Below are 24,694 nucleotides of genomic sequence, written 5' to 3'. Positions count from 1 at the left end.
CTGCTAAAATTAAAAAGCAAAAGCCTGAATTCAAACGCAAGTAAATGAAGGAGTGGCAGCTACAGGTGTCTGGTGTGGGTGCTCAGCTGGAGGTCACCACCTTGTGAAATCTGCAACAGCTGAAGATCAGAGAGGCAACAGCCTGGAAATTTTCTCTCAGTGTATGAGGAAAAAACCTCTGAATTCTCCCTTTACAAAAGAACCTAAAACCCTAAAGCTTATTTGGATGTGGGATTCTAGATCTGACCTTTGGGTCTGCAAATAGATTACCAGAAAGAGGAACCTGCTGCTTGCTTTGGCTGCCCAAGGCACAGGGATCCAACTGCTGTCCCTGTTATGGTTGAATCCTGCCAGCAGGGAAAAATGCATGTCCAGGGCAGGTGCCTGAGAGGAGCAGCCTGAGCATGGCCCTAAATGCTGAAATCACTTTTAAAAAGGAAGGGACAAATATTCCTGGATCGACTCAATGTCACACTTCAGTTATCACAGCTTTGCAGATCTGGGCAGGATCTAATCTGCAGATTAGATACAGGAACACACCAACTACTCTCCAGGACTGACTACTTAGCAGTCGCAACTGTCTTAAAACATTTAGATAAATCTCTGTAGGGTCTTTTTCACCCAAAGCCCTGAAATTGTGTCTAGGTTGAGATGCCAACGTCAGTGTCCCCCAGAAATGTCAGAGATCAGACTTCTGTAACCATCATCTTTCTTTCAAAATGTACGCAAGGCTTCGTTTGGCCACCATTGCCTTATGAGTGCTGGATGAAATGAGTATCCCAAAGCCAGAGCATCTATTCATTTAAAACCCCTGGGCTGGAGGCAGTGACAGAACCCACTTACTGCCCCTCCTTCCCTCACAGCAGCCTGCTTGTCAGTAACCTTTTGAACACTCCGTTTGCTACTTGTTTTCTTGCAGGAACCTGTCCACAATCGCTACAAGGAGCTCCTTGCCAAGCGGGCTGAGCTGCAGAAGAAAGTGGAGGAACTGCAGAGGGAAATCACCAACCGCTCCACCTCCTCCTCGGAGCGCGCCGGCTCCCCCGCGCAGTGCGTGGCTCCTGTACAGACAGTTGTGTAACACGGACTGGCCTTGCCCAGGGCCTTCCCGGGACCATCAGGGTGGCTTTTCTGAAACCCTCTGGATTTCTAGCGTGGTGTCTGGGAGATGCCAACCTATTTATTTATGTCTCTCCAGGGTAATTTATTAGTACTGTAGCACTAGAGGAAGCTTAAGCAAAACCAAACGAACAAACAAGGCCCCCTATGCATTTAACCTTCTCAGTGGCTTGATTAAAATACAAACTAATTGCACTTGCCACCTAAAACAAAGCCAGAGCTTGCTCTTTGTTCAATTATGTGCTGGAAATCACTTGGCTTTAGAAAGAGTCTGGGCACTAGAGTGTGCACTAGTGCCATGGAGGAGAAATCTCCCTCTTGCGAAAAGAAAATACTGACTCTGACTGACTTTGTATCAGAGCCTAAAATACAGCTGCTAAGTCATGACCCCCCCTGCTATCAGTGTCTGCACAGCAGTGTTACAGGGAGCATTTGCCACCATCCTTAGCGAGGAGCAGTGACAACCAGCACCTGTGACATATCACCCTGGGCTCACTTTCCCCTTCACTTCCACTTAAGATCATAGGAAGCCATGTAAATGATGCCTTATTTAGAGAAGGGGCAGCTTCTACCCATCAAACACAGGGGTAGAGGAACAACCTTACATGATGTGACTTAACTGTGTACTACAAAGTTTACTCCCATCTCTGCAACTTTGAAGTCTTGGTTACAGTTTACATTGGGGGTGCCAGGATGCAACTTCAGTACCTTTATTTCTGAGGGGAGATGCAGACCATGGCTCCCCTGGGCTTTCTGCAGCTCCTCTGTCCTCCAGTGCCTCACACTCATCAGGGGAAAGGTAGAGGAATACCACAAGGCCTGTGTGAATTGCCAGGATCAGTCATTTCATTTTGCTTGGGTAAGCATGATAAGTAATCTTGATGCTTCTGTGCAGGATCATAGTGGTGTACTTAAGGTATTTCAGTTTTCTGCTCAATAATGGAAGCAACTGTCTTATCAACCAAAGAAGCCTTTCTGCCTGCATTGCAACTGCTATTTAAGGTCATTCTAGTAGACCAAACAGCTTAGCCAGTTTCTGAGCCATAGGTGTTTTTCCTCATAGCATACTACTGAAAGTAATGTTGCCTGACTAATCTAAAGTTTAAATTAAATTTTAATGCAAAAATCTAACTGCAGAAGTGGACATAAAAAACCCCACAGGAGGTGAAACCACAGTTGCCATTGCTCTTACAAACAGATCAGCGTGGGGTTGCAGAAGACAGCTTACAGCAAAGGAAGTTACGTGTGCAGGGATCTTTACTCCAGGCTGCTTCTCATCTCCGTGCTAAGAAGAGGGACTCTGCTTGGTCTGGACTCCTGTGTTGCTCCTTTAAGACTGGATCCCATTCTGTGGTCACTCCTCAGCATGTGTCTTCACTCCTGCCTCTACCACCCAGAGAAGGATTTTCTGAGAGGGTACAAGAGTGCACCCATTTACACATAAGAAACCACCTTTCAAAAGCCACATTCCTGCCGAGGCAGTAGCAGCAGCTTCCCCCTGCTCTGCTGCAATCTGTCTCAGTACTGACAGAGAGGGTCACAGCCACCTTCTGACAGGAGTAACAGGCTGTATGGCATCACTGCATATGTATAGGGTGGCCCGAGGCATTACAGCTCAGTAGTGCACAAAGTACCTTCTAAAGGACTTGGATTTGCTTTAAGGTTAAAGGGCAGGTCTGCTCTTACATACAATCACAAGATGGTTCATAGCATTATTATCTATTAGCAAATTGACTATGTGTGTATATTTTGTTTCTTGATGAAAGCTGTTTGGTTTCCTTAACACTAATAAAAATTGATAAATGGGTAAAGCTTCTGTGCTCTTATTTTCAACTATGTGGTCCAAAAGACTTGTAGGACATGCAAACATGCATAAAATAGCATTGAAAATTTAGTATGTCAAATCCAAATCTTCCTTATTCTTTTACATGGTCTTGCATGGCCTTGCAAGATGCTAATGTTCAACCTCTGGAATTTAGGATGACAGAAAAACAAAATTCAGCTTTGGACAAGTTTCTTAATCCTATACAGACCAATATTATTACATACACAGTGCTTAGCTGCTCAGTATTACAAAATGCTTTCACAAAAATAAAAACCAAAACCCATTTCTGCCCTTTACAGTGAATTAGCACAGCAACCTCTGTGTAAAAGGAGGATTCACATTTTTCTATGTAACTCATGTTAAGCCCAAATTCACTGGCATAATTTGGGATCAACTCAATGCCTTCTACTTGAAACTCTTACCCCTAGAGTAGGCTTCATTCCAACTTGGGCCCCTCATGCCTGCAGCACTTACAGAGCCTACAGTACTCCCATCTCCATCATAAAGGGGCTACAGCTTCAGCTCATCTATGACAGCCTGAGGTCATATTGTAGTTAACCCATCTTTCAATAGATTCATCCCCAGAGATGCTTCCCAAGCAGCATTACCCAGTGTAGCTTCAGCTGCTGATCAGCAGGACCCTCTGGAATGAACTGCTCTCCAAGTGGCTACTCCAGCTGCCTGGGGCCCATGTCTCTAATGTAACTGAAGTTAAGGGGGTGGCTCCAGCCCTGGTTAACAGCTTTTGACTTCTCCCCTCACAGCTACAAACCTTCTGTGCCTGTGATGCAAGGAAGCCAGCAGGGTGGAGAACCCTCAGATAATGCAAACTCAAATGCCTTTTGCTAGTGTTCAGCCTGCAGTTTCCAGCCTGTGCAGCTGAGAACAAGGGCTGACAGCTCCTACTCTCACCATACCTGCAGCTCCTATTCACCTCCAGGACCAGGGAGGCATCACATCACTACAAAAAGCACACAGGAGGGGGCAGAGTGCTGCAGCAAACACTGGAGTTTTTCAAGGAAGTGCAGCTTTCCCAGAATTCATTCAACAGGCAAGCCAGCTTTATTGTTTTTCAACTGTATAAATGGATAATTTGGGTCTTCTATAAATTCCATTAATAGGAAATTCTTTACATTATTAACATAATAAATAACATTTACTCAGCTGTGCAAGTCAGAGTGCAATATTAACTGCACCACTACCATAGTCAAAGCACACATTTCAAGTTAAAAGCAAGATGCCAGGGCTGAATGGCATGATTGAGGCACTTGCAATTTAAAATACTTGCGGTTTATCTCACTCCTTTACCACCCAAAGCTGTGGATGAGGAGATGGGATGTTATCCCCTATCCTATAGTTTTTTTTCATAAAGTAGGATAGCTTTTTGAGGAGAGCTCCATAGGACATCTTTTAAAGGATGCACCTCTTCTCCCTTAAACACTCTCAGTAACTGCAGCACACAGAACAGACCTGACACAAGCCCTGCAGAGTTAGGGTCACAGCACTGTCCTCAGCAGGACACATCTTGAGCTCCACAACAGTGTGAAATCTCACTGGCATTTCACACACACACCAACCCACATAGTGTGCAGTGCTTGATCTGCTGGAGGAAAAGGGAGGGACTGCTGGAACCATAGCGAAATGAACTGGTAGAGAGCTCTGCTTACACACTCAGTGGATGGGTACCCTGAAAATGGAATGTGTTTTCAACTAGACCACAATATATACAATCAAACCCAGGGGTGGAGAATTAAGGGCCCGTATTTCAAAAGTGCACTTAGCATACAGTAGTCTCTTTCACATAGCAAGAAAGGCTTTATATCCAGAACATGAGGAATTTTGACCAGGATGGTGTCTAGAACATGGCCTGCAGAACAGTCAGTAGTCCCAGCTGATATCATCTTTCTGTAGTGAAGTCTGTATGGTCTGCATGTCTCTCAACAACTGAAGATTCTTCCGACTCTTCTCTCCAGGTTTCACTTTGATGGGCCCAGCATTCTTCCCTTTTGTGGTTACTGTAGTTGTTACCTTAACCTCACTTACAGGGAACCTGCTGTCTTTTATCTGTTTACCAGAAGTCTTTTTGGACTTGCATTCTCTCTTAAGTCTCTCTAGCTGAAAGAGAAGACCGAAGAAAGCTTTAGGCAGTGACCTTGTTTCAGTTCTTCAGACAGCTGAAATATCCCACCACTCATCACACCCAACTAAGCCAATGGATGCTCCTGAGTCACCCTGAATAATATTTGTTTTCCTTCCACACCATTGCTATTTTAGCATCTTTAGAGCTGTGCTCAGCTTACAGTCTGAACTACTACATTCTCTTTAAGAACTTCAGAAGTTTATTATGGGGAAATATCTCCATCATGAGTGAAAAGTTAACATATGGCAAAAAGGGGACTTTTCACTGTTAATAGCCCATGATTAAAAAAAAAAACAACCCCCACACAATTTTTTTTCTCTACATACATACTAATGATTTAATAGCTGGACACTGACAGAGCAATTTATTTTTGCTATTTTAAAGAACTACAAAACTCTTCTGAGGCAAGGAGCTGGTATCCACACACAGCACCACAAATCAAGGACTGAGCTGGAATAAGCTTCAATGAAGAATCAGACAGTCTAAGGTGCAGACACATTCATACTCTCAAACTGCAAAATGGCCAAATTCCACACTCCCCCTCACTCCTCCTGGTTGGTAGAGTGCAGCAATTTCCCTAAACAGTGACTCCTAAAGCTTCTGTCAACAGCTATTCAGCAGCATCAGTATGTGCAGAATTATTTCTGCTGGGAAGTACTACACATCTGTTTCTCTGCAATGGTTCCTCTGAAGGTCCAAAGAGATCAAAGGTGAGTAATGCTTCTGTTTGAAAACATTTCACGTGTTTATTCTGGATGGCAGCAGAAGTGCTCTCAGTACATACTTTGTGTATAAGACCCAAGAGTTTATAGCTTTGAATGAACAGGCTACACTATCCAAAACGTTTTAAAAGTTGTTTTAAACTGAAACAGGACTGTATAAAATGCAAATCAAAACATAAATAGGTAGTTTACTCCTCATTTACTACTCTTTTATTCAGCTTAACACTGGAAGCCCCATGGAATGTAGGCATCTCCCAAAGTACAGTTCGGGTTACTGTTAGTTCAATGTGAAGAGCAGCATTTCACAAGGGCTTTCCACCACTACCTGTGCAGCTGGCTCACCAGGGACCTCATGCAAAGCAGTTGCTCTGGCTCAGAAACTGACACACGCCAGGAGGGAGTGTGACTGATCAGAACACACCAGGTATCTGACCAAAAATACCTCCCAGTGAGACCAGGGGGTCAGGAAACAGAATGACACCTTTCAGCTTGTGTACTGCTCAGCCACCTGATGCTGTGTCTACAGAATTCAGCAGCTGTGGGATTTGCTATCACACAGTGGGCAAATTCTTCCCCATTTTGGGAACAAGAGGATTGTAAAATACAACACCAGAACAGATGTGAAAGCTTTGCCCAGGACAGGACGCAGAGTGAACAGACACACTGTGACAGAATGCTGGAGGTATGAACAACTACTTTGGGATATCAAAGCTAAAGCTAGGCACTACTGCTCTAAAGTAGTTACTTCTTTAATCAATTATTGTTAGATTAGGCTGCAACACAAAAATCTTTTAAGACCACAACTCCACAGAAGCATGAATGTAGTCAAAAGTAACTCACCTGCAACCGATGCCTCTGGACTTTGCTGATCTGATCTGCCTTGGCTTCCATCTTCCCTACCAATTCCTCAAGTTCCCTCTCCAGATCTTCCCTCAGTGCAAGGGTTGGGGCTTCCTGGACAAGCTTTGACAGCTGCTGGTGATCACTAGCATGGAATTCAGACAGAACAAAACTTGCATCAGGGTCCCTTAGCTTCAAGTGCTTGTACACTCAGTTCAGAATTAACACTTCTAGGAAGCCATAGCATCAGCAGCCAGACATGTTCAACATCCCATAACAAACCAGTAAGCAGTTTTGCTGGTTAGCAGCATTAATACTGTAGCACATCCTGGTGGCACCCTCCTGTAGTCCTAAGGCTCAATAAGGCAGGTAGCTTCACACATTCAAAACTACCAGATACTCCTTGAGAACATGATGTCAGCACTCATTCAACTACTGTGTTGCTCATCTGCAGCTGTGCAGTAGGATAATTCCTGTTCTGTTAACCAGGACAAGCAAAATCACTAGTAAAGCTGTCCCTTATTGGAGTATTTGCCCACTGCAATCAGGAGCTGTTTACCACACTTCTTCCTGACTCCTCATAAATTTGATACTGCTGCATACTGATACTGAAAAACAGGTCCAGATTGTTTGTCAAAGGTAATTTTAGCTGCAAAAATAAGTGACAGACTTTGCAGCAAGTAGAACAAAGAGATTACATGCCAGAGACTTCCCCAAATCTTCCTAAGAAAAACCTTCCAACTTTAAAATAAAAGGAAAAACTGTAAAGTATCTACATTCATAGACTGCAATATAAAATATTACAAACTCACAAACTCATCTGCCCAAATTCATCCTGTAAAGTCAGCAGCACTTCCGAGAGCTCTTCCTGGGATGAAGAAGATTCCTTTGGCAGAGATGACTTTCTGCTTTTGCTGGCAGGATGGCCTGTACTGATGGGTTTTGCTAGTGGAGTATCATTTACCACACGACTGTTACACAAAGCTTTAGTGTGCTGCTTCATCAGGTGTAAGACATGCTGCACATTGGCACCAACAGAATGACTGGGACTGGTAGACTGGGAGGAAAAGAGAGGCTTGAATCTAACTGAAAATAATAGAGAACATTCAAAAACAGTAACATGTTTTATTTGCTGCCAAGAATGTATCTTTTGTTTGAACTAATATGCACTAACAAGAATAGCTTGACTAGAAGCATAGACAGGATCTGTTTTTTGGAAATGCCACTTCAGCAAGTTACTGATACTAAGCAGTCTTTTTGAAGACAAACTGGAAGAAAAGTCAAATAAAATTAAATGATCTGACCACTGGGTGTCAGGAGTGCACCAAGGCAAAGCCTCTTAAGGAACTGCAGCTTAACGTTTGGGATTAATTAGCTCACCTTCCCAGCTACGAAAGGAACATCACCCAGACACAATCTGTAATGGGGCTGCACAGTGAGATGGCTTGAACGAGAGCATTTCTGGAAGAAAAGAAGAGAGAAATGCTTGTCAAAGATTACACTACAGCAAACCCATTTTCCCTTTGCTTTTGTAATAAAACAGGCAACCTACCTTCCTGATTGCATGCACGCACCCTTATTTTACTCCTCAGTAATTGCCCTTCTCTTCCCCCATGTTACCTTCTCTGGCTGCTTAGTTTTCTTCCTGGGTTTTCTTGCTTTTGGAGAAAGCAATGGTGATGCTGCTTGAATCAGTAGTCTGTTGGTTTCCAGGCCCAACTGAAGCTTCAATTAATGGAATAAAAGGAATTACTGGAATTATATTAATAGATGATAAGAGACAGAGTGAGAAGCTAAGAACTGCTTAGAAACTGAGAATTGCAAAACAACTGCTTTTAAAATACAGGTCCTCTGAAAGCAAGGGCCACAACTTTTAAGGATGCTTTAAAGATGCCTTCTGCAGTCTAAGGCCAATTTAAACACTAAATAAGAACACTTCCTCTGGTAGCACTGCTCATCACTGATCCTTGTAAGTTAGAAAATCAGTCTTCCTGCAAGTGCTGAAGCATCAGCTGTGCTTCACACTTCACAAAATATCAGGGAAGTCAAGCTGCTCAACTCTGCTCAATTGATCCTGGGGCACAGAGTTAACAGACAACTATTCCTTCTGTTCTATTAAATTTGACAGTAAGAAAAACACAACCCCAAACTACTGGAATAGTTCACCTTAAGATTCTCACTGTTAACAGCAGCACTATACAGCTTTGCTGTTCCTTCCAAGAGGAAGCCATAGTGTGGCTTTAGAAATCATCTCCTAACCATCTCCACTAAAAGCATTCAGAAGGCAGTTATAGATGATTAATTAGAGACTTAATTGATTAATTTGCCCTGCCCCAGCCTCATGGCAAGGGTTATTGCTAGAGAGCAATTATGTTACTGCATACTTCTTCAACATACAATTAACACAACACTTCAAGGTTAGGAGAAAACCAGTTCCTTCTGGGCTTACAACCAATAGTGTATCACCTCTTTTCTTTTGCCTTCTTCTATAATATTTTCTAGTCAGTTATGAACAAGTGAGCATTTATTGACCATCATATATTTAAAGCAGAGATTATCACACAATCTTAACTATGAATTAGTCTGAAGTTCTACTCCTTTTTTTCCAGCTAGCTTCTTTTACCAAAGAAATTGAGCTTCAGTACACAGGTGCTGTTAAAAAAAGTTTTCCAAACAGCTCATAAAACTTCAGGACATTTGGCATCTCAGACAAAAAAAAAAAAAAAAAAAAAAAGACTAGAAGTTTTATTCTGTATATAGGAGGCACTTTCAGCAAGCTGGTTGAAAAGCTGGTGGAAAGGAAGAGCTAATTACAGTGCATACCAACACAAAAGAAATTTCCTGGTGGTTACCTCAGCTGCTTTTTCCTGAACAAGCTTCCTCGCGTGTTCCTCCTCCTGAAGCTTCTGTTCCAGCTCTTTCATTTTTTTCTGGTCAAAGGTGAATAAAAATAACAGAATTACTAATGAAACATTTTTCCCCCTACAATACTACCAGCTTAAGCAAAAGTACCTGAGTTCAACAAGTACTTAAAGCTAAGTGAATACTTCAGCAGTAGAATGACTGGTGATGTTTTTCCTGTATAGGTATAAATACAGCAGTCAAATATCCATGCTTAAAACTGAATTGCCCTTTTTTTATACTTCCACCACTGGTATATCTGAATTTAAGTTGCAGCCTATAGGGAGAACAATGTACAAGGCTATCTTTCTCTTCAGTTCTAAAAAATCCCTAGAAAGTAGGTTGTGCCATGTACAAAAATCCTGAACGATTTTATACTGTAATAGGTCTAACAAAGGTGCATCATGAACCATTATAGGTTGAGTGGAGACTTGCTTTTTTTAGACCATTAAAAGTATTTTTGCTGTTATCTACAGAATGGAAGAACTTCTAAATATCTAGTCACTTTCCTAATAAAGAGGGAAAATTTATATGATGCCGCTGAGATACCTTTAAGCAAAACTGAGGTGATTTCATCTTTTTATGGTAAAAAAAATGTAACAATTCTTTTGAAAGCCTTTTCAAAGAAAAGAGTTAAGGGGAAAGGCACACTTTTCTGTGTAAACCCCTCCAGCAAGATGAAAACTTTGTTAAGCAGGATAAATTACCTTAAAACTCCAAAGTTATCAAATAACTTTCTGATTTTATACAGAAGAGTGAAAAAAATGATCCAAAGCTCCGGGACCCAAAACAACTTCCCTTCTCTTCCACCAAAGATTATTCCAAGCCAATAATCAAACTTCAGGCAGAAAAGCAGGCAATTCAAAGTAACAGCTGTATTTACACATTTCTGTTTGTTTATAAACCCACTACACTGAGGTAGTAAATATTTCAATTCTGCTTTCCTTAAGCATTAACTGCAATATTAATGTAACCAGATGGTATGCAAAGGTGTTAAATGGCAAACCCATTTTGGTTTGTGCCTTGATGATAAAGACACTCTTATAAAGGAACCAACTTTTTCTGTTGACTAAAAGAACCCTTTTGACCTTTTTTTTTCTTCATTGAAATAAAAAACATTCCATATAACTTAAAATCATCTTCTGCCCTGTATAGTAGGTGGCCCAATTCTTGGTTTCCAAGATGGCCAGTCTCAAAGATCTTTGTTGACCCTGTTAATATGACAGAATTCTAAAAATTCAAATACTGAAGCAAAGCTTCTATTTGAACTGAAGACTGACATGAGGCCAGGCCAATGCTTTTACACTGAAATTAATGAGTATTCATTCACTCAGCCAACTGCTTAGCTGCAGTGTGCAGCTCAGGCTACACAAGAGCGTATCTTACTATGACATCAATGGTAGACCCTGTTAGAAATTACCTATACAAGTTATATTACCAAAATAATTTTTTTTCTTGCTTATAGAAGAAAGTATTACATAGATTACTGGTCTGCTACTGAGATGGAGAGGCCAGAGGGCCAGTGAACAGACACTCTGCAGCCATGCAGATGTAATGTAGCATGGCACAGAAAGCATGCTGCAGGTCAGCACTGGGCTGCCAGAACATCTGCTCTGTCACCAGTAGCTGCTACAAAAAAAAAAAAAAAAATCAATGAAAAAAATAGAAATTTTTTTTTCAGTGTCTATTTTTGCCTGTTTTCCGAGGGAAATGAAGTTTCATGCAATCACCTAAATCAAAGAATGGATTGGGTTTTAAGAGGCATTTAAGGGTCACATATTCCAACCCCCCTTCAGTGAGCAAGGACATGTTTAACTAGACCAGGTTGTTCAGAGCCCTGGGCCCAGACTGACCCTTAACACTCCCAGGGATGGGGCATCTGCCAGCCCTCTCAGCAGCCTGTGTCAGTGCCTCACTACTCACAGCATAAAATATTTCTTATAACTAGTCTGAATCTACCTTCTTTTAGTTTAAAACCATATCACCTTATCTGACTGCTAAAGGTCCTGCTAAGCCTGTCCCCATCCTTCTCATAAGCACTCAAAGTACTGAAAAGCTACAAATGGGGTCTCCCTGGAGCCTTCTCCTGTTTAGGTGGAACAACCCCAACTCTCTCAGCCTGTCTTCATAGGAGAGGTGCTCCAGCACTATGATCATTCTTATGGTCCTCTTCTGGACTTGATCCAACAGCTCCAGGTCTGTCTTGTGCTGAGGACACAGGACTGCAGGTGGGGTCTCATGACAGCAGAGCAGAGGTGCAGAATCACCTTTCTGAACCTGCTGACCACAGTTCTTTTGATGCAACCCAGGATACAGTCAGCTTTCTGGGATGTGTTTTCATCCACCAGTAATCCCCAAGTCCTTCTCTGCAGGTCTGTTCTCAATCCCTTCATCCCCCAGCCTGTACTGATACCAGGGTTGCCCTTACTCAACTACAGGCCCTTACACTGGGCCTTGCTGAACTTCATAAAGTTCACATGGGCTCATTTCTCAAGCTTTGTCCAGGTGCCTCCGGATGGCATCTCATCCCTTAAAAAACTTTGACCAAAGAAGAAAGAGAAGTATGAGACCTCAAAGATGCAGAAGACCTAAATTTCATAAAAATTGCCTGCTGGGATAAACATCCAAATTAGTTCCACCAGAGAGGAACACTGCAAAGGCAGCTTTTATCTGTGTTTTACTACCTTGCAAATTAGCACTTGCTTGACAGCTGAGCAGTCACCATATATACCCCATGGAACAGGGCAGGTGTTGCTTCTCACTACCTGGCAATTAGAGGAGAGAGGAAAAAACTAGAGGTACAGGTAGCAACAGCCACAACAGGATGTGAGGATTAATTCCTTCTGCTGCTCACAGAATGGTGGGGGGTTTATTAAGTTTCACTGTTATAATTATAATCAAAACATGTCAGCTACACATACATTCAAATCCTGGACATATGGCAAAATGCAAGCCCAGAACCTAACCTACACTTCTCAGGTACAACTCTATCCCCTAACTCCATCCTTAGACACAGACAGCTCCTGCTCCTGACAGCAGCAAAGAGGCAGGATGTGGACTGGACTTCAGAAGCCAACAACAGAGGATGGTACACAGAAAGAGTATGAACTAACACAGTCATTCAATCAAAAGGAATACTGAAGTGGCAGACTGGTTCAAACTCACTCACTGGCAGCAGCCAGTGCTAGAGAGTTAGCAATGCCAGGTTCCAGAATTGTGCACACAAACTAACCAGTAGGAATTGTGTTTCTTAAGGAGGAAGAGAAGTGGTTAAAAGAAAAACCAAACACATCAAACCCATCAAATCTGGATCATAAGAGATTATAACTGCTAGCACTCAGTAGAATGCTGAGAGCTTAGGAATGCCTGAGTCCTGCAGCCTATGCACCAACTGACCACAACAAAGGAACCAACAGATGCTGGTAAGGCTACACGAAGCATAGTGACCAAAAGCCTACCTGGCCATGTAGACTTCCAGGAACAACTGCAAGTTTTTTCAATATTTCAGCTTTAAAAGGTGTTTAGTTGCTGTTTTTCTCTACAGCATAAAGACTGGCTGAGTTCCAGTAGTGACATACAGCTATGAAATAGCTAAACAATATAAATCTGATACAGTATCTAGTACAAGTGACAAACCTCTGCTATGGACTGCATCGTGGTGAGTCTGCTGTACTCTTTTTCCAGCATATCCAACTTTTCCAACTTAGACTGAACATGTGAATGATCAAGAAGCCGATTTCTCTCCAATGAACCCTTGAAAGAAGATGCAAAAAGCAAAACAATTATAAGCACAATAAAACAAGACCATCTCTAGCAAGCCTTGCCTATGCAGCACAAAGACGACCCATAAATAGTTCAAGAGAGCTACCACTTCCTCTGCCATTTTAGATGGTGCTGTGATCAGGAAGCAACTGCACCAGTCTTGGGGAAATTCAGATGAGAGAGAATTCTGCAGTTGTGCCTCCAGACCTTTTTCTATGGGGTTCTATGATTATATTCTAAATTCTATGACTCTATGATTCTATGATTCCAAATCCTATGTGGCTAAAACCCCTCATTCCCCAGCTAGGAGCTACCTGTCTTAAATTTTTTTTCTTCAGTAAATATTTAGTAGACTGAGAGAGTGCAGCCACAGAGACCAATGAGGTCCAAGCAATTCATGCTCCTTTAGAACAAAATGCAAGCTCTTCTGAGTTAAAATGCAAATCTCACATTCACAAAGAGTGGGAAACAGAAATTTACCTATTATTTCTACAGAATCAGTACTTCATCCCCAGCTTAGGAAAAGCAGTATTAAGTAAAGAAAATGCCCAAGATCTGAAGGGCCTAAAGACAAAAAGGAAGGTTATTTTCCAGTGGCATATGGGACTCCACACTGTGGGATAAGGATGCACTACTGCAATACGACAGTAGCACAGAAGCAAACAATTCTTCTTAATAACAGAGCCTATACCATTGTCTTAGCAGATGCATAGAGACAGAAGATATCAGGGTCCTGATAAGACTGGGAAATATAGGTAGGGAAATTATCTACACCTAAGTATGTAACAGCCAGCTGAGACAGACATCCATACTTGAAGTTACTAAAACTACAGTACCTATAAAAAAAAAAAAAAATCAGGACACAGTTTTATAATTTAACCCTGAGATAATCTTGAGAGCACACCTGTTTCTCCAGGAGATGTGACTTCTCACTTTCAGCATGCTGGATCATTTTTCTCATGTAGTCCAGCTGTTTCTCTAAAAGGCTGCATCGAGACTCAGCAGCCGCCAGCTGAGAAGCCAGTTCTGAAGATAACATAAGGCAGAAAAGTGAAATCATTCTCTGCTTGTTCCAGAGATCTTTTTTTAATGTTTTTGGGACAGTTCCAAAACAAACATGAAAAGGATCATCTAAAGAAAGCCACTGATTAAACATACATGATGTACACACACTAATCTCTAAAATAAAGTATGCTTTTAAAATTATTTCTTCATAATTCCAGGTGTCACTGCAAAGTAACAGATGCTGAACAACACAAATTAAAATCGTTTTATGCACTGATAGAACTCCACTTTCATCCACATCATTGTTCTGTAGTATCTACATAAAGTTTGCAAACAACCTTGGTTTTTCTTTGACACTTCAGTCTTGTCATGCTCTTTGTGCTGCATTTGTTCACTAAGTACTTTTTTATAGTCTGCTGTTTCTCTGCTGAGGTGTTTTACATTCTCCTCTGCCTGAAGCCGTTCCAACTCCAGTTGATGAATTTTTTCCTGCAGATTCTTCAGAGCAGAAAATATTGCTGTAATTGAACAAGAAAGCTTTGTTAGATACTACTGAATCGCCAGTTCAAGAAAACATTGAAGTTGAAATGTTTTTATAAAAGCATGTTAAGGAAGAAAGAGTGTTCCTTACCAGCATCCAAGACTGTCCAGGAATGAAAACCCACTTCCCTTTAAACCATTACTGAATCTAAAACTAGTCTCAAAAGAACAGATGCCTTGGTGCCCACCTTCATCTGAAACACTTGGGAAAGATGCATCCATTTCCCAGGACAAGGCATGTAAATATTCTGTAGATTAAGTGCAAACAGTGCATCTTCTGACTCTCTATCGAAAGGAAATGAAAGGTCACAACTGGATAGCTAAAACAGTGGCAGTTGTCTATATTTATTCCTCTACAAGTGCATGCTAGCACAATAAATATATAAACATAACATTTATATGACTGGCCACAGAGCAGAATAAAGGTCAGCTATTTGACAGGCTATAAAAATATTTGTTTCTCCAAGTGGCAGCTCTTTCTTAAATTTTCTGGTTTTGCACTTGTGTTCCCCTCCTCCCCTTTGCCCTGAGACATGCATCTCCTTTGAGCTGGAAAACTTTCCCTCCTTCTGTTCCATCCCTGGCTTTAACAATTACCCAACAAAACCTGTATATATATTCATTACCACAAAAAGAGAAGTAGTTCTAATACAACTTGCATCACCTTGCAATTAGACCATCTGCTGGTAATCTGATGTGTTAATCCTCTTAGGTATTGTCTAATTTTGCAAGGGAACCATAACAACAGGCCCTTTTCCCTATAGAATCCTGTTACAATAAAACACAGGAACATCTGTACAGGCAGCTCACACAGCAGTCTAACCTGTAAGGTAACATTAACCCCACTCCTTTGTGCTTAAGTACACTCCAGAGAAAGAATGCACCACCTTTATTACTGAATGCACAAGCACAGAAATGTTGGGACTGCATGTTTCTTTGAGCACTAAAGTGCAAACAAACAAAACAAAAAATTAATTATCCAAATGGGAGTTCCAGGAACTTATCAAATCTTGAAATGCAGACTTGCAGATTAGAGTACCACATCAACAAAAACTACCTGCTTAAGATAAGGGTTAAGTAAAAAAGTGGATGTCAGCAGTCCTGGCTAGGGAGAATTTACAGATAGCCTGGCCCTGTTTGCAGGATCAGAGCCTCCAGTTGTACCCTTATGTTCAGGATTCAGATGAAATGAGCATAGCTGAAACTGTGTTTGCAGCTTTGTTACTGTTATCCTTAGAGCTAAACTGAAATCTTTGTACAAGGACTGAGAATATACAGGCAGGAAGCAAAACAGAAAACAGTTGAAGATGAAACCCAGTGCAAGGACAAGTATCATTCAGTCATCCTTATTAGAGTATTAAACCCAACTGTGTGTGCTGAGACTCACACACACACACACACACACACACACACACACACACACACACACACACAAATTCAAACCAAAATAAGAATTTACTATTCTCAGTGGTAGGATTTTTCAACATCATTATTTTAATGAGAGTGTAGGAGGAATTGTAAGGACCCCCAAGAACCATCAAATCTATTTTCCAAACTGAAGTTAATTCCCCTATCCATAACCTAACTGAAATACACAGTCCAGAACATTTTTGACTTTTTATAAACTATGCAAAAAGTGTAAGATATTGGATCATATGTCTGTTCAACTTAACTTTCAGTATGTATTCATATTTCCTTACATTAAGACATTTCAAAATTTAAAACCAGGAATATGATTTATCAGCTTGTCTCCTTCCACCCCTACTTATTTCAGAGTTGGCAGACTTACTGCTTGAAAGAAGTTGCCATCTGAAAATCTGGAAGTAAAAGTTTGTCATGAATGCAACATGATTTACAAAAATACACCTGGATCAGTAATTCATAAGGAAGCTCTTTTCTGCACATTCACTCTTATCTGTCACAAAGTTCCTTTAGTTTTGTGTCAACAGCACACCAGGAACCGATGGCATTCAGGATGAGAGCATATACTGCATCTTAAATACTTCAAGATCTTGGACTTCATCTACTAGTTCACTAACATGAGGGGTAAGGGATTCAATTTGAAAGAGGTAGATTTAGACTAGATATTGGGAAGAAATTCTTGTCTGAGGGTGGTGAGACACTGGCACAGGTTGCCCAGAGGAGCTGTGGTTGCCCCCTCCCTGGAGTGTTCAAGGCCAGGATGGATGGGGCCATGAGCAACCTGGTCTGGTGGGAGGTGTCCCTGCCCATCCATGGCAGGGGGGATGGAACAAGATGGCCTTCAAGATCCCTTCTAACCCAAAGCATTCTATGATTCCATGGTAAGACTAGTAATTCAGGCATTAATTATCTTATTGGAAGAGGGACTTGAGTCTCTCATGCTGATTCTTTCATTTAGTTTGGGTAATACTGGGATTCATCCTAAATCCTTCTAGCTTTTCTCCCTATAAGGAACAAAAAAAAAAAAACCCACACTTTTTTTTTTTTTTTCCATACCCTTAAGCCTCCAAGAAACTCCAGTAATAGAGACTATTTTTGCAATGACCCTGACACAAACAGATCACATCAAAGGTTTGGTGCTGCTCTAGCCTCCCAACTCCCCTTGCTGCCTCCTGTACTGACCCCACAGCAGCTCTGGAGTACATCTCATTGCATGAAAAACTAATTCACTCAAACACAGAAAATTAATCAAGAATGTTTTTGTTCATGTTGGGTCAGACAAGATTAAACTTTTTTCTGGAGATGAATACCAGGACCAGACTGGGAAAGGACTAAGAAAGAATAGCCTATAAACAATGAAGAATAAATGGGAGTAAAATCTCCTCCCTTTCTGGTGCTGTGATCTCTGTTCAGCACCATGCTGCATAACACCACACCTTCCCATTGCAATAGCACCAAACTTCTTCCTTTGCTCCAGGACCATTTGAGGACTAAAAGTCTCCATATCTCAAACCCAACTGTGAAGTCAGAAGAGGAAAGACTAAGGAAGTGGACTGGAGAAGGAGCAAAGAAAACATGTCAGGATGATTGCATGAAGTATTTGGCCAATTTTACATCTCTCTGCTCTGAAGAGGAACTTCTTTTTTCAGCTGTAAGATGACCTTTGTCATTAAGTATTCATCAGAAGAAGTGGAAAGGACCTACAAAACAGGTGACTGCACATCATTGGGAAGTGATAAAACAAAAAGACTGCAACTTCTGTAGAGGTGGACATACAATATTTCACCATGATTTGGAAGCAGTTAAGAGAACAACTTTGATTAACTATTACCTCTGCTGTTGCTTTCAGGATATGGAATCACTGGTTTCCACGGAGAGCGCACCAAATCTGAATTAATAAATGGCTTGTGCTTTGGGTATTCTATAAATGAAGTTGCAGAGAGTCCATCTGTGGCTGAGGCAGAGTTATGAGTTTTGTGTAGATCATCCTGAAAACAAAACAAAACCATTATTCAGCACCTTTGTTTCTGTCGCAATAAATAAGTAGACTCCAATTAGAGGTTGTGGAGAAGTACTGCTGCAGGAGACTGTAATATCTCAAAAGCTGTATTTCCTCCCTTACAGCCTTAAGCTGTGTCATTTTTACACTCAATTGCCCTTCACTAAAAACACTATCACAAAGAAAATATCTTTTTCATGCTAGTTTCAGATTTCCACTCTTGTTTTCTGCTTACTTACACAGTTGCTTGCTTATTATAAGAAGGCAACACACTGGTCAGTCAGCAAACAGCCACCTTATCAACTACTGATTATACGTAAGCACACAAGAAGCTGTACTAAGGTGGTCAAACCTGACAAAGCACACCCAGGACCCCAGTTCTACCTTCACACATCTCACATAATAGCTCACTTGACTGCAGATGGGGCAGGGACCAGGCTCTCCCCTCACCTCAGCCTCCCATCTGCATAGTCCCAGCCCCTGTTTTCCACTGGCTTCAACTCATGCTTCCTGTCTTTCCATGACAAGGCTGCACCTCCCCAGCAGGCACATCTAGATGACTTTATGCTACACCTGATTAGCAGGATCAGCACAAGAAAAGCAGCTGCAGACCATGGCCAGGAAGGTACCTCTGCCTGTGAGCAGCAATGTGCTCTCAGACCAGCTTGAGACTGCCCTCAAAAACATGGGCAGAGACACCACAGAATCCCACCAGACTACATCCACTTCCAGACATTGCTGTATTTTGACATGCTTTGCTGTTGGATACCTTAAACCATGTGCTTTCTAACGAGATTCTTCTAAGCAAAAGAGCCAGGGCACTTGAATGCTGTGTTTAGGATTTTGACCCAAAAACTGACTGGTTTGTGTATATGAATTAGATAAAACATGAATGCTAATTTTTAACATGCAAGAGTAACTACTCCCAACTATACCAATGACCAAACATTTCAGTAACAGAATTAAGGTAACCTAAGAAAGAAGAGAGCTGCAGGCAAATGCAATGCTCCCAACAGCTTTCCACAGAGCACTCATTTCACTAATTCTAGTACTGAATAACTGCTGATCATGACAGGGCTTTTTTAAGCTTTTTCAAATACCAATTATTGGGAGCATAATGAAAACATAGAAAGTATTTGTGTAAGTATCTCACAGCAAATTATATGACAGCCTAAAATGCATTATGAGGAAGAAAAAACAATACAGGGGGGAAAAAAATTAAGGAAATTCATATTGTTTAAAATCTATACACAGCTAATTTCCTCTTGGAACAAAGTACTTCATTATTCAAGGTTTCTCAGCACAGTTTTATGAATGCTTTGCAGTTTGTGTTTATAACATTTTCCTACAAAACCTGAGTGCTTTTCTTGGAATAACTATTTGCACAAGAATTTTTACTACCACAGAAAGCCAGTAAGAATACTAATCCCTAATTAAGAATAAATTAACAAATATTCTGTATGTATGTGCATGTGGCTCGTCAGCCACACTAGTATAACTTTGTAGATTAAATGACTTTAAACCTAATTAAAGCCAGTTTGGTGCTGAGATTGAGACTTAAACCTCTCTCCTGCAGAAATACCATCAGTGTAACAAAGGATGCTCAACTGCTGAACACAGAATAATCATAGAAAGATTTAGGTTGGGAGGGACCTTAAAGATCACCCATTTCCATCCCTCCTGCATGGGCAGGGACACCTCCCACTAGACCAGGTTGCTCAAAGCCCCTCTGACCTGGCCATGAACACTTCCACAACTTCCCTGGGCAACCTGTGCCAGTGTGTCAGCACCCTCACAGGAAATACTTTTTTGCCAATATCTAACCTAAATTTACTCAAAACCATTCACCCTTTGTCCTAGCAGTACATGCAACTGTAAGAAGTGTCACCCCAGCCTTCCTGTAGGCCTCCTGCAGGTCCCTGAGTCTTCTCCTCTCCAGGCTGAACAACCCCAACTCTGTCTGTCTTCACAGAGGTGCTCCAGCCCTCTCATCATTTTTGCATCTCTCCTAAGGACTCGCTCCAACACCTCCACCTCCTTCTTCTGTTGGAGCTTCCAGAACTGGACCCAGCTCATCAGGTGGGGTCTCATGAGAGTGGATCAGAGATGGTGAATCACTTGCCATGACCTTCTGGCCATGCTTCCTTTGATTCAGCCCAGGACACAGTTGGCTTTCTGGGCTGCAAGCACACATTGACAGCTCACATTGAGCTCCTCATCAACCAACCCCCTCAAGCCTTTCTTCTCTGGGATAATAATGAGTAAGATGAACTAATAAAATAAGAAAAGAAACAAGCAATACACAGTATTTTATGCAGCAGGCAATACAATAGCATCAGCAATGTAAGCCTCAGCAGCCCAAACAACAGAAACTATTGATCCAAATATCACTCTGCTATTTTTATCTCCTATTGATTCAAATCAAAGGTATCCCACAAAACAGTCAAACCAAAAGGGGAATCTGAAATCAAAGTAGGGCTACCAGCATCAGAACTTCCCTTTGTCTTATTTGTAATGTAAAATCTTGTCTGTGAATTAACAATAATTACATTTAAGAAAACAAACTACAGGGGCTCTTTTTTGGGTTTTTACTGGCACAAGTAACACTTCTCTATCCAGTCACAGACTAACTGAAAGAACAAGCAAGCAAAGTCAAACACCTGAGCACCAAGTTACACAAAGTGAAACAGATACACAAACAGCTTTAAAACAGTTGCATGCCCTTTAAATGTCACTTGGATGCTGGGTACAGGCACTCATTTGAATAGTGAAAGTCAGTAGAGATATCTGCTTGAAATAAATACAGAAAAATTGTGCCAAGATATTTTCTATTATATAAGCAATCATTCTTTGCTTCTGTCTCAATCATCACTTGCTACCAGGCATATTACCCTTGTATTTTTAAAATCTTTTTGTATCACAACAGCAACTTCTAAATACAGCCGAGTGAAAAATTGATGAAGTTTATGTACCTGCATCAAGGAATGTCATATCATAAATCTCAGATTCAAAGATCACAGCAATTGTTTATTCTCTTTGCTTTCTCTCAAGTCATTAAAAATTATTCTAGACTGTTTCTCCTTGGAAACCATCATAGGAAGCATCACACTGCGATGCTCTGAAACATCCTGAAGCCAAAAAAAACCCCAAAACCATACCAAAATCTGCTCTGAGTTTCAGCTAGGCTGTACCTGCTAACTAAATGTCTCTCTTTCTGGATACTCCCATAGTCTTTCCTTCCTTAAGCCACACTAAAAACCTCATAATCTTGAACAAAGAAGATCAGCAGTCACACAAGCAGCTGAGTGCACCAGCAGTGGTAGCAAGAGGACATCACGTAACCTTGACAAGCCTGAGGACATCACCTTCCAAAATACATCCCTGATGCCCTTGTTTATCACCTGCCTATTCAGGAACACAAAAAGGAACACTGAAAATGCTGAGCAGAGATGGCTTCTTATAGGAGAAGCTTAGGGTGACCTCCTGAAGCTCCCAAAGACTAAACATAGCAAGGGGCAAAAAAGGAAAAAAAAAAAAAAACAACACGACCTCATATGAGACATTTTAAATAAGGACTGGCAACTTGGGGCAGAGAGACAATTCTCATATCAAGCACCTTGTGCAGATGGTAAAGATGACCCTCCATAACACTGTTAACTTCTCTGATACAGTAAAGAAATAAAGCACACACTGAAAAACATTACAGAAGATCATTACTCTCACTGGTATTCCAAATACCTTCAGGAAGGTATTTACCTTCAGGAAGGAAAAAAAAAAATCCCAGTTTTTTCTCATTATCATACACAATTTGACTTGATCTGTGGGCAACAAAATAACAATTATTTACAAACAAACTGAAGAACCAAAGAGGCAGAAAAATCAAGAAAGTCTCTCATGTAATAATTACAGCAGGAAAGCATAAGTGCACCAAGTTAGCACCTTCAGCACCAGCAACTGGGCATTGAGAAAAGGGACTAAGTTAGAGCGGATCCCTTGGAAGGTCTTGTATGGATACTCAGAACAGAACATGGATGCTCAGAGTAGAAAATACAGTAATTTTTAAAATGGTGTTTGGTAATGCCACACAGTAGTGCTTACACTCAGTTAAAAAAAAAAACAAAATGAAACAAAACCAAACAAAAAATGCAAACAAAACAAAAAACTCCCCCACCCCCCTAAGAAACAAAAATCAAACAAACAACCCCTAAAACAAACAAACAAATCCACAAAACCAAAACCTGCTATTAGAAACAGGAAAATTACGTAGGGAACAGGAAAAAAACAGAATAACCAGGTACTGAGTTCACTGAGCATAAAATATCCAAGTACCCATTTATTAAACTTGCAAAAGAGCCATCTGAGTAGGACAATCTCAAGCAGCAGCCTTTCCTTGTCCCTCAGTAACTGCATTAGTGGGAGGGTGGGGAAGGAGGAACAGCCCCTATCACCCAGAAGCCAATGTCAGTGCTGTCTGTGCCTCCCTGATACAGACCACTGCAAACCTGAACAACTGTAGCTAAAAGTAGACATTAAAAAGTTAACTTAGTCGAGCCATTACATCAAATAGGGTGGAAAAAATGTTGGACACAACACATCTGCATTAAGTTTCAGGTGTAGTGTGCCAGACACACTGAAAGCAACTATTTTCAAAGTTTGGGAAGTGTAAAGTTTCTTTGTTTTCCAACACATACAAAAAGTCTTCACTGGGCAGCTTTTTTCTCCTGGAAATTTTGTTTTACTTACTAAGGTAAATAAACAGCCTACATTCATCTAAAATTAAAATCTTCTGACATCCTTCTCCATGCACCCAAGAAACAGTCCCAGTCAGAAAGGGCACTGGAGTCCCCACATGCCTCTGTCACCACGCTTGCTGGGACAGGGGTAACTATGGGACCACAATGCAGAGGAGGAGACACACAGAGAACACTGAGGTGTGTGCTCACCGAGCAGCTACCGAGAACCCCAAACAAGGAGCTCTCACAACACTTATCTTGCACACCATCATTCGGCATCCTTCCTGCTCTCTGTACTCTTCCAAAGCACTGCATGAGACTTGGCCGCTTCCAGACTTAAAAAAACCAAACCAAACCAAAACAAAAAAAAAAAGCCAAACCCTTGCCTTCGGAGAACTCCAAGCATCAAGCCCACGTGTCAGAGGCGAAAGGCGATGGGCACTTTCTGTGTGACAGGCAGCGGCCATCCCTCCGTGTCCCCTCACACCAGCAGACCTGAGCACCCTGAGAGGACCGAGGACACCCCGGTTCCCTGCTCGCCTGCCCCCCGCTCAGCCGCAGGGCCCGATCTGTGCCGGGGCTCGGCCCGAGGGCACCTCCCGTGGTGCTAAAGCCAACGGGACCGCGGCTCCCACGGCACCGGGCACCCCGAACCGCACGGGGGAGGGGAATGAACGCTGGGTCGGCTGCTGGCTTTGCAACAGGGGTTTGGAAACCCTGCACCCCAAATTACGTCCGGAAATAAACCCAATTGCAACATTTTATTCCCACTCGCTCTCAAACACGCTCTGCAGCCGCTGGCACGGCAACAGCCAGAGGTCTGGTTCCCTGCCGAGCAGGGAATCGTTCTCTTTCCTGTCGCTTTTATAAAACACATGAGCACACCTGGCGGGAACATTTACACATTTATCATTTAAACACCCGGCTGTTCCCGCCACCCCCGCTGCTCCCCTCAGGCCTGGCCAGCCCCGCACCGCCCGCCCGTTGCCCCGGGGCTCCGCCGCGGTCTCGCTCCCCACCCCAGGGCGGCCGGTTCGCCTTGCCCGCCTCTCGCTTCTCCGCGGCCCCAGTGCGGTAAGGGGCGGGCGAAGGCCCCACCATTCCCCGCCTCCCCCTTGCCGCCCGCGGGGACTCCCGGCGCAGAGCCGTAAGCCTGAGGAGGTCCCACAGGCCCTCACCCCCGGGGCGGCCCAGGTGAGCTCCCCCCGAGCCGCCGTTCCCTCACAAGCGGCCGCCGAGCCCCCACCGAACCCTCACCGAGCGCTGATGCCCTCGCGCTGCCGCCATGTCGGCCGCGGCCCGCGCCGTGCATGTCCCTTTAAGGCGAGAGACCCGTGCGGCGGCAGCGCCTTTCGCGCCGACCCTGTCCCCTTTAATTGACAGCCCGGCCGGCCAATGAAAAGGGAGGAGAGGGGGTAAGCCCCACCCCTAAGCGGCACGCACCTTCGTCACTCTCCATTTGAGTGACACCTGCTCTGCCCAATAAAAAAGAAGCGGGGCACTCCTCAGCCAATCGGAAGGGACGAGCGAGCGTAGGCGGGGCCAAACTCGTGTCAGGGAGGAGCGAGCGGCCCCGGGATTCGTGTGCGGCACACGGCGCCCGTCGCGCACGCGCATAGAGAGGGCGGCGGAAGAGGAAGGGCTTTGTCAAAGTGAGACCCCGCGCTTCAACCAATCGGAGAGCGG

General features: G+C 42.6%; 2 protein-coding genes across 7 annotated transcripts in view; one reads left to right on the top strand and one right to left on the bottom strand.

Moving 5' to 3' along the window:
- The window catches only part of MTMR2 (myotubularin related protein 2), a 65,509-nt gene extending 62,579 nt beyond the window's left edge, over nucleotides 1-2,930 (top strand). For 2 of the 6 annotated variants that reach the window (XM_071734002.1, XM_071734012.1), the window contains one exon: nucleotides 920-2,930. In XM_071734002.1, coding sequence (XP_071590103.1) covers nucleotides 920-1,081 — 162 coding nt within the window. In that variant the 3' untranslated portion in view covers nucleotides 1,082-2,930. The remainder of the gene's footprint in view (nucleotides 1-919) is intronic. The other 4 variants (XM_071734047.1, XM_071734021.1, XM_071734030.1 and 1 more) reach the window with 2 other exon arrangements.
- On the bottom strand, nucleotides 2,216-24,390 carry CEP57 (centrosomal protein 57). Its single transcript, XM_071734059.1, has 11 exons — nucleotides 24,266-24,390; nucleotides 18,108-18,264; nucleotides 14,653-14,832; nucleotides 14,214-14,335; nucleotides 13,184-13,300; nucleotides 9,499-9,576; nucleotides 8,267-8,371; nucleotides 8,027-8,107; nucleotides 7,459-7,703; nucleotides 6,647-6,791; nucleotides 2,216-5,059 (listed from the first exon to the last, which is right to left on the bottom strand). The coding sequence occupies exons 1-11, from the start codon at nucleotides 24,293-24,295 to the stop codon at nucleotides 4,823-4,825; spliced, it is 1,497 nt and encodes a 498-aa protein (XP_071590160.1). The 5' UTR covers nucleotides 24,296-24,390; the 3' UTR covers nucleotides 2,216-4,822.
- Between the last annotated feature and the right edge of the window lie 304 nt (nucleotides 24,391-24,694).

Source organism: Heliangelus exortis, chromosome 1 (assembly GCF_036169615.1).
Source record: "Heliangelus exortis chromosome 1, bHelExo1.hap1, whole genome shotgun sequence".
Taxonomy (NCBI): Eukaryota; Metazoa; Chordata; class Aves; order Apodiformes; family Trochilidae; genus Heliangelus; species Heliangelus exortis.
This window is presented reverse-complemented; position numbering and strand designations above follow the sequence as displayed.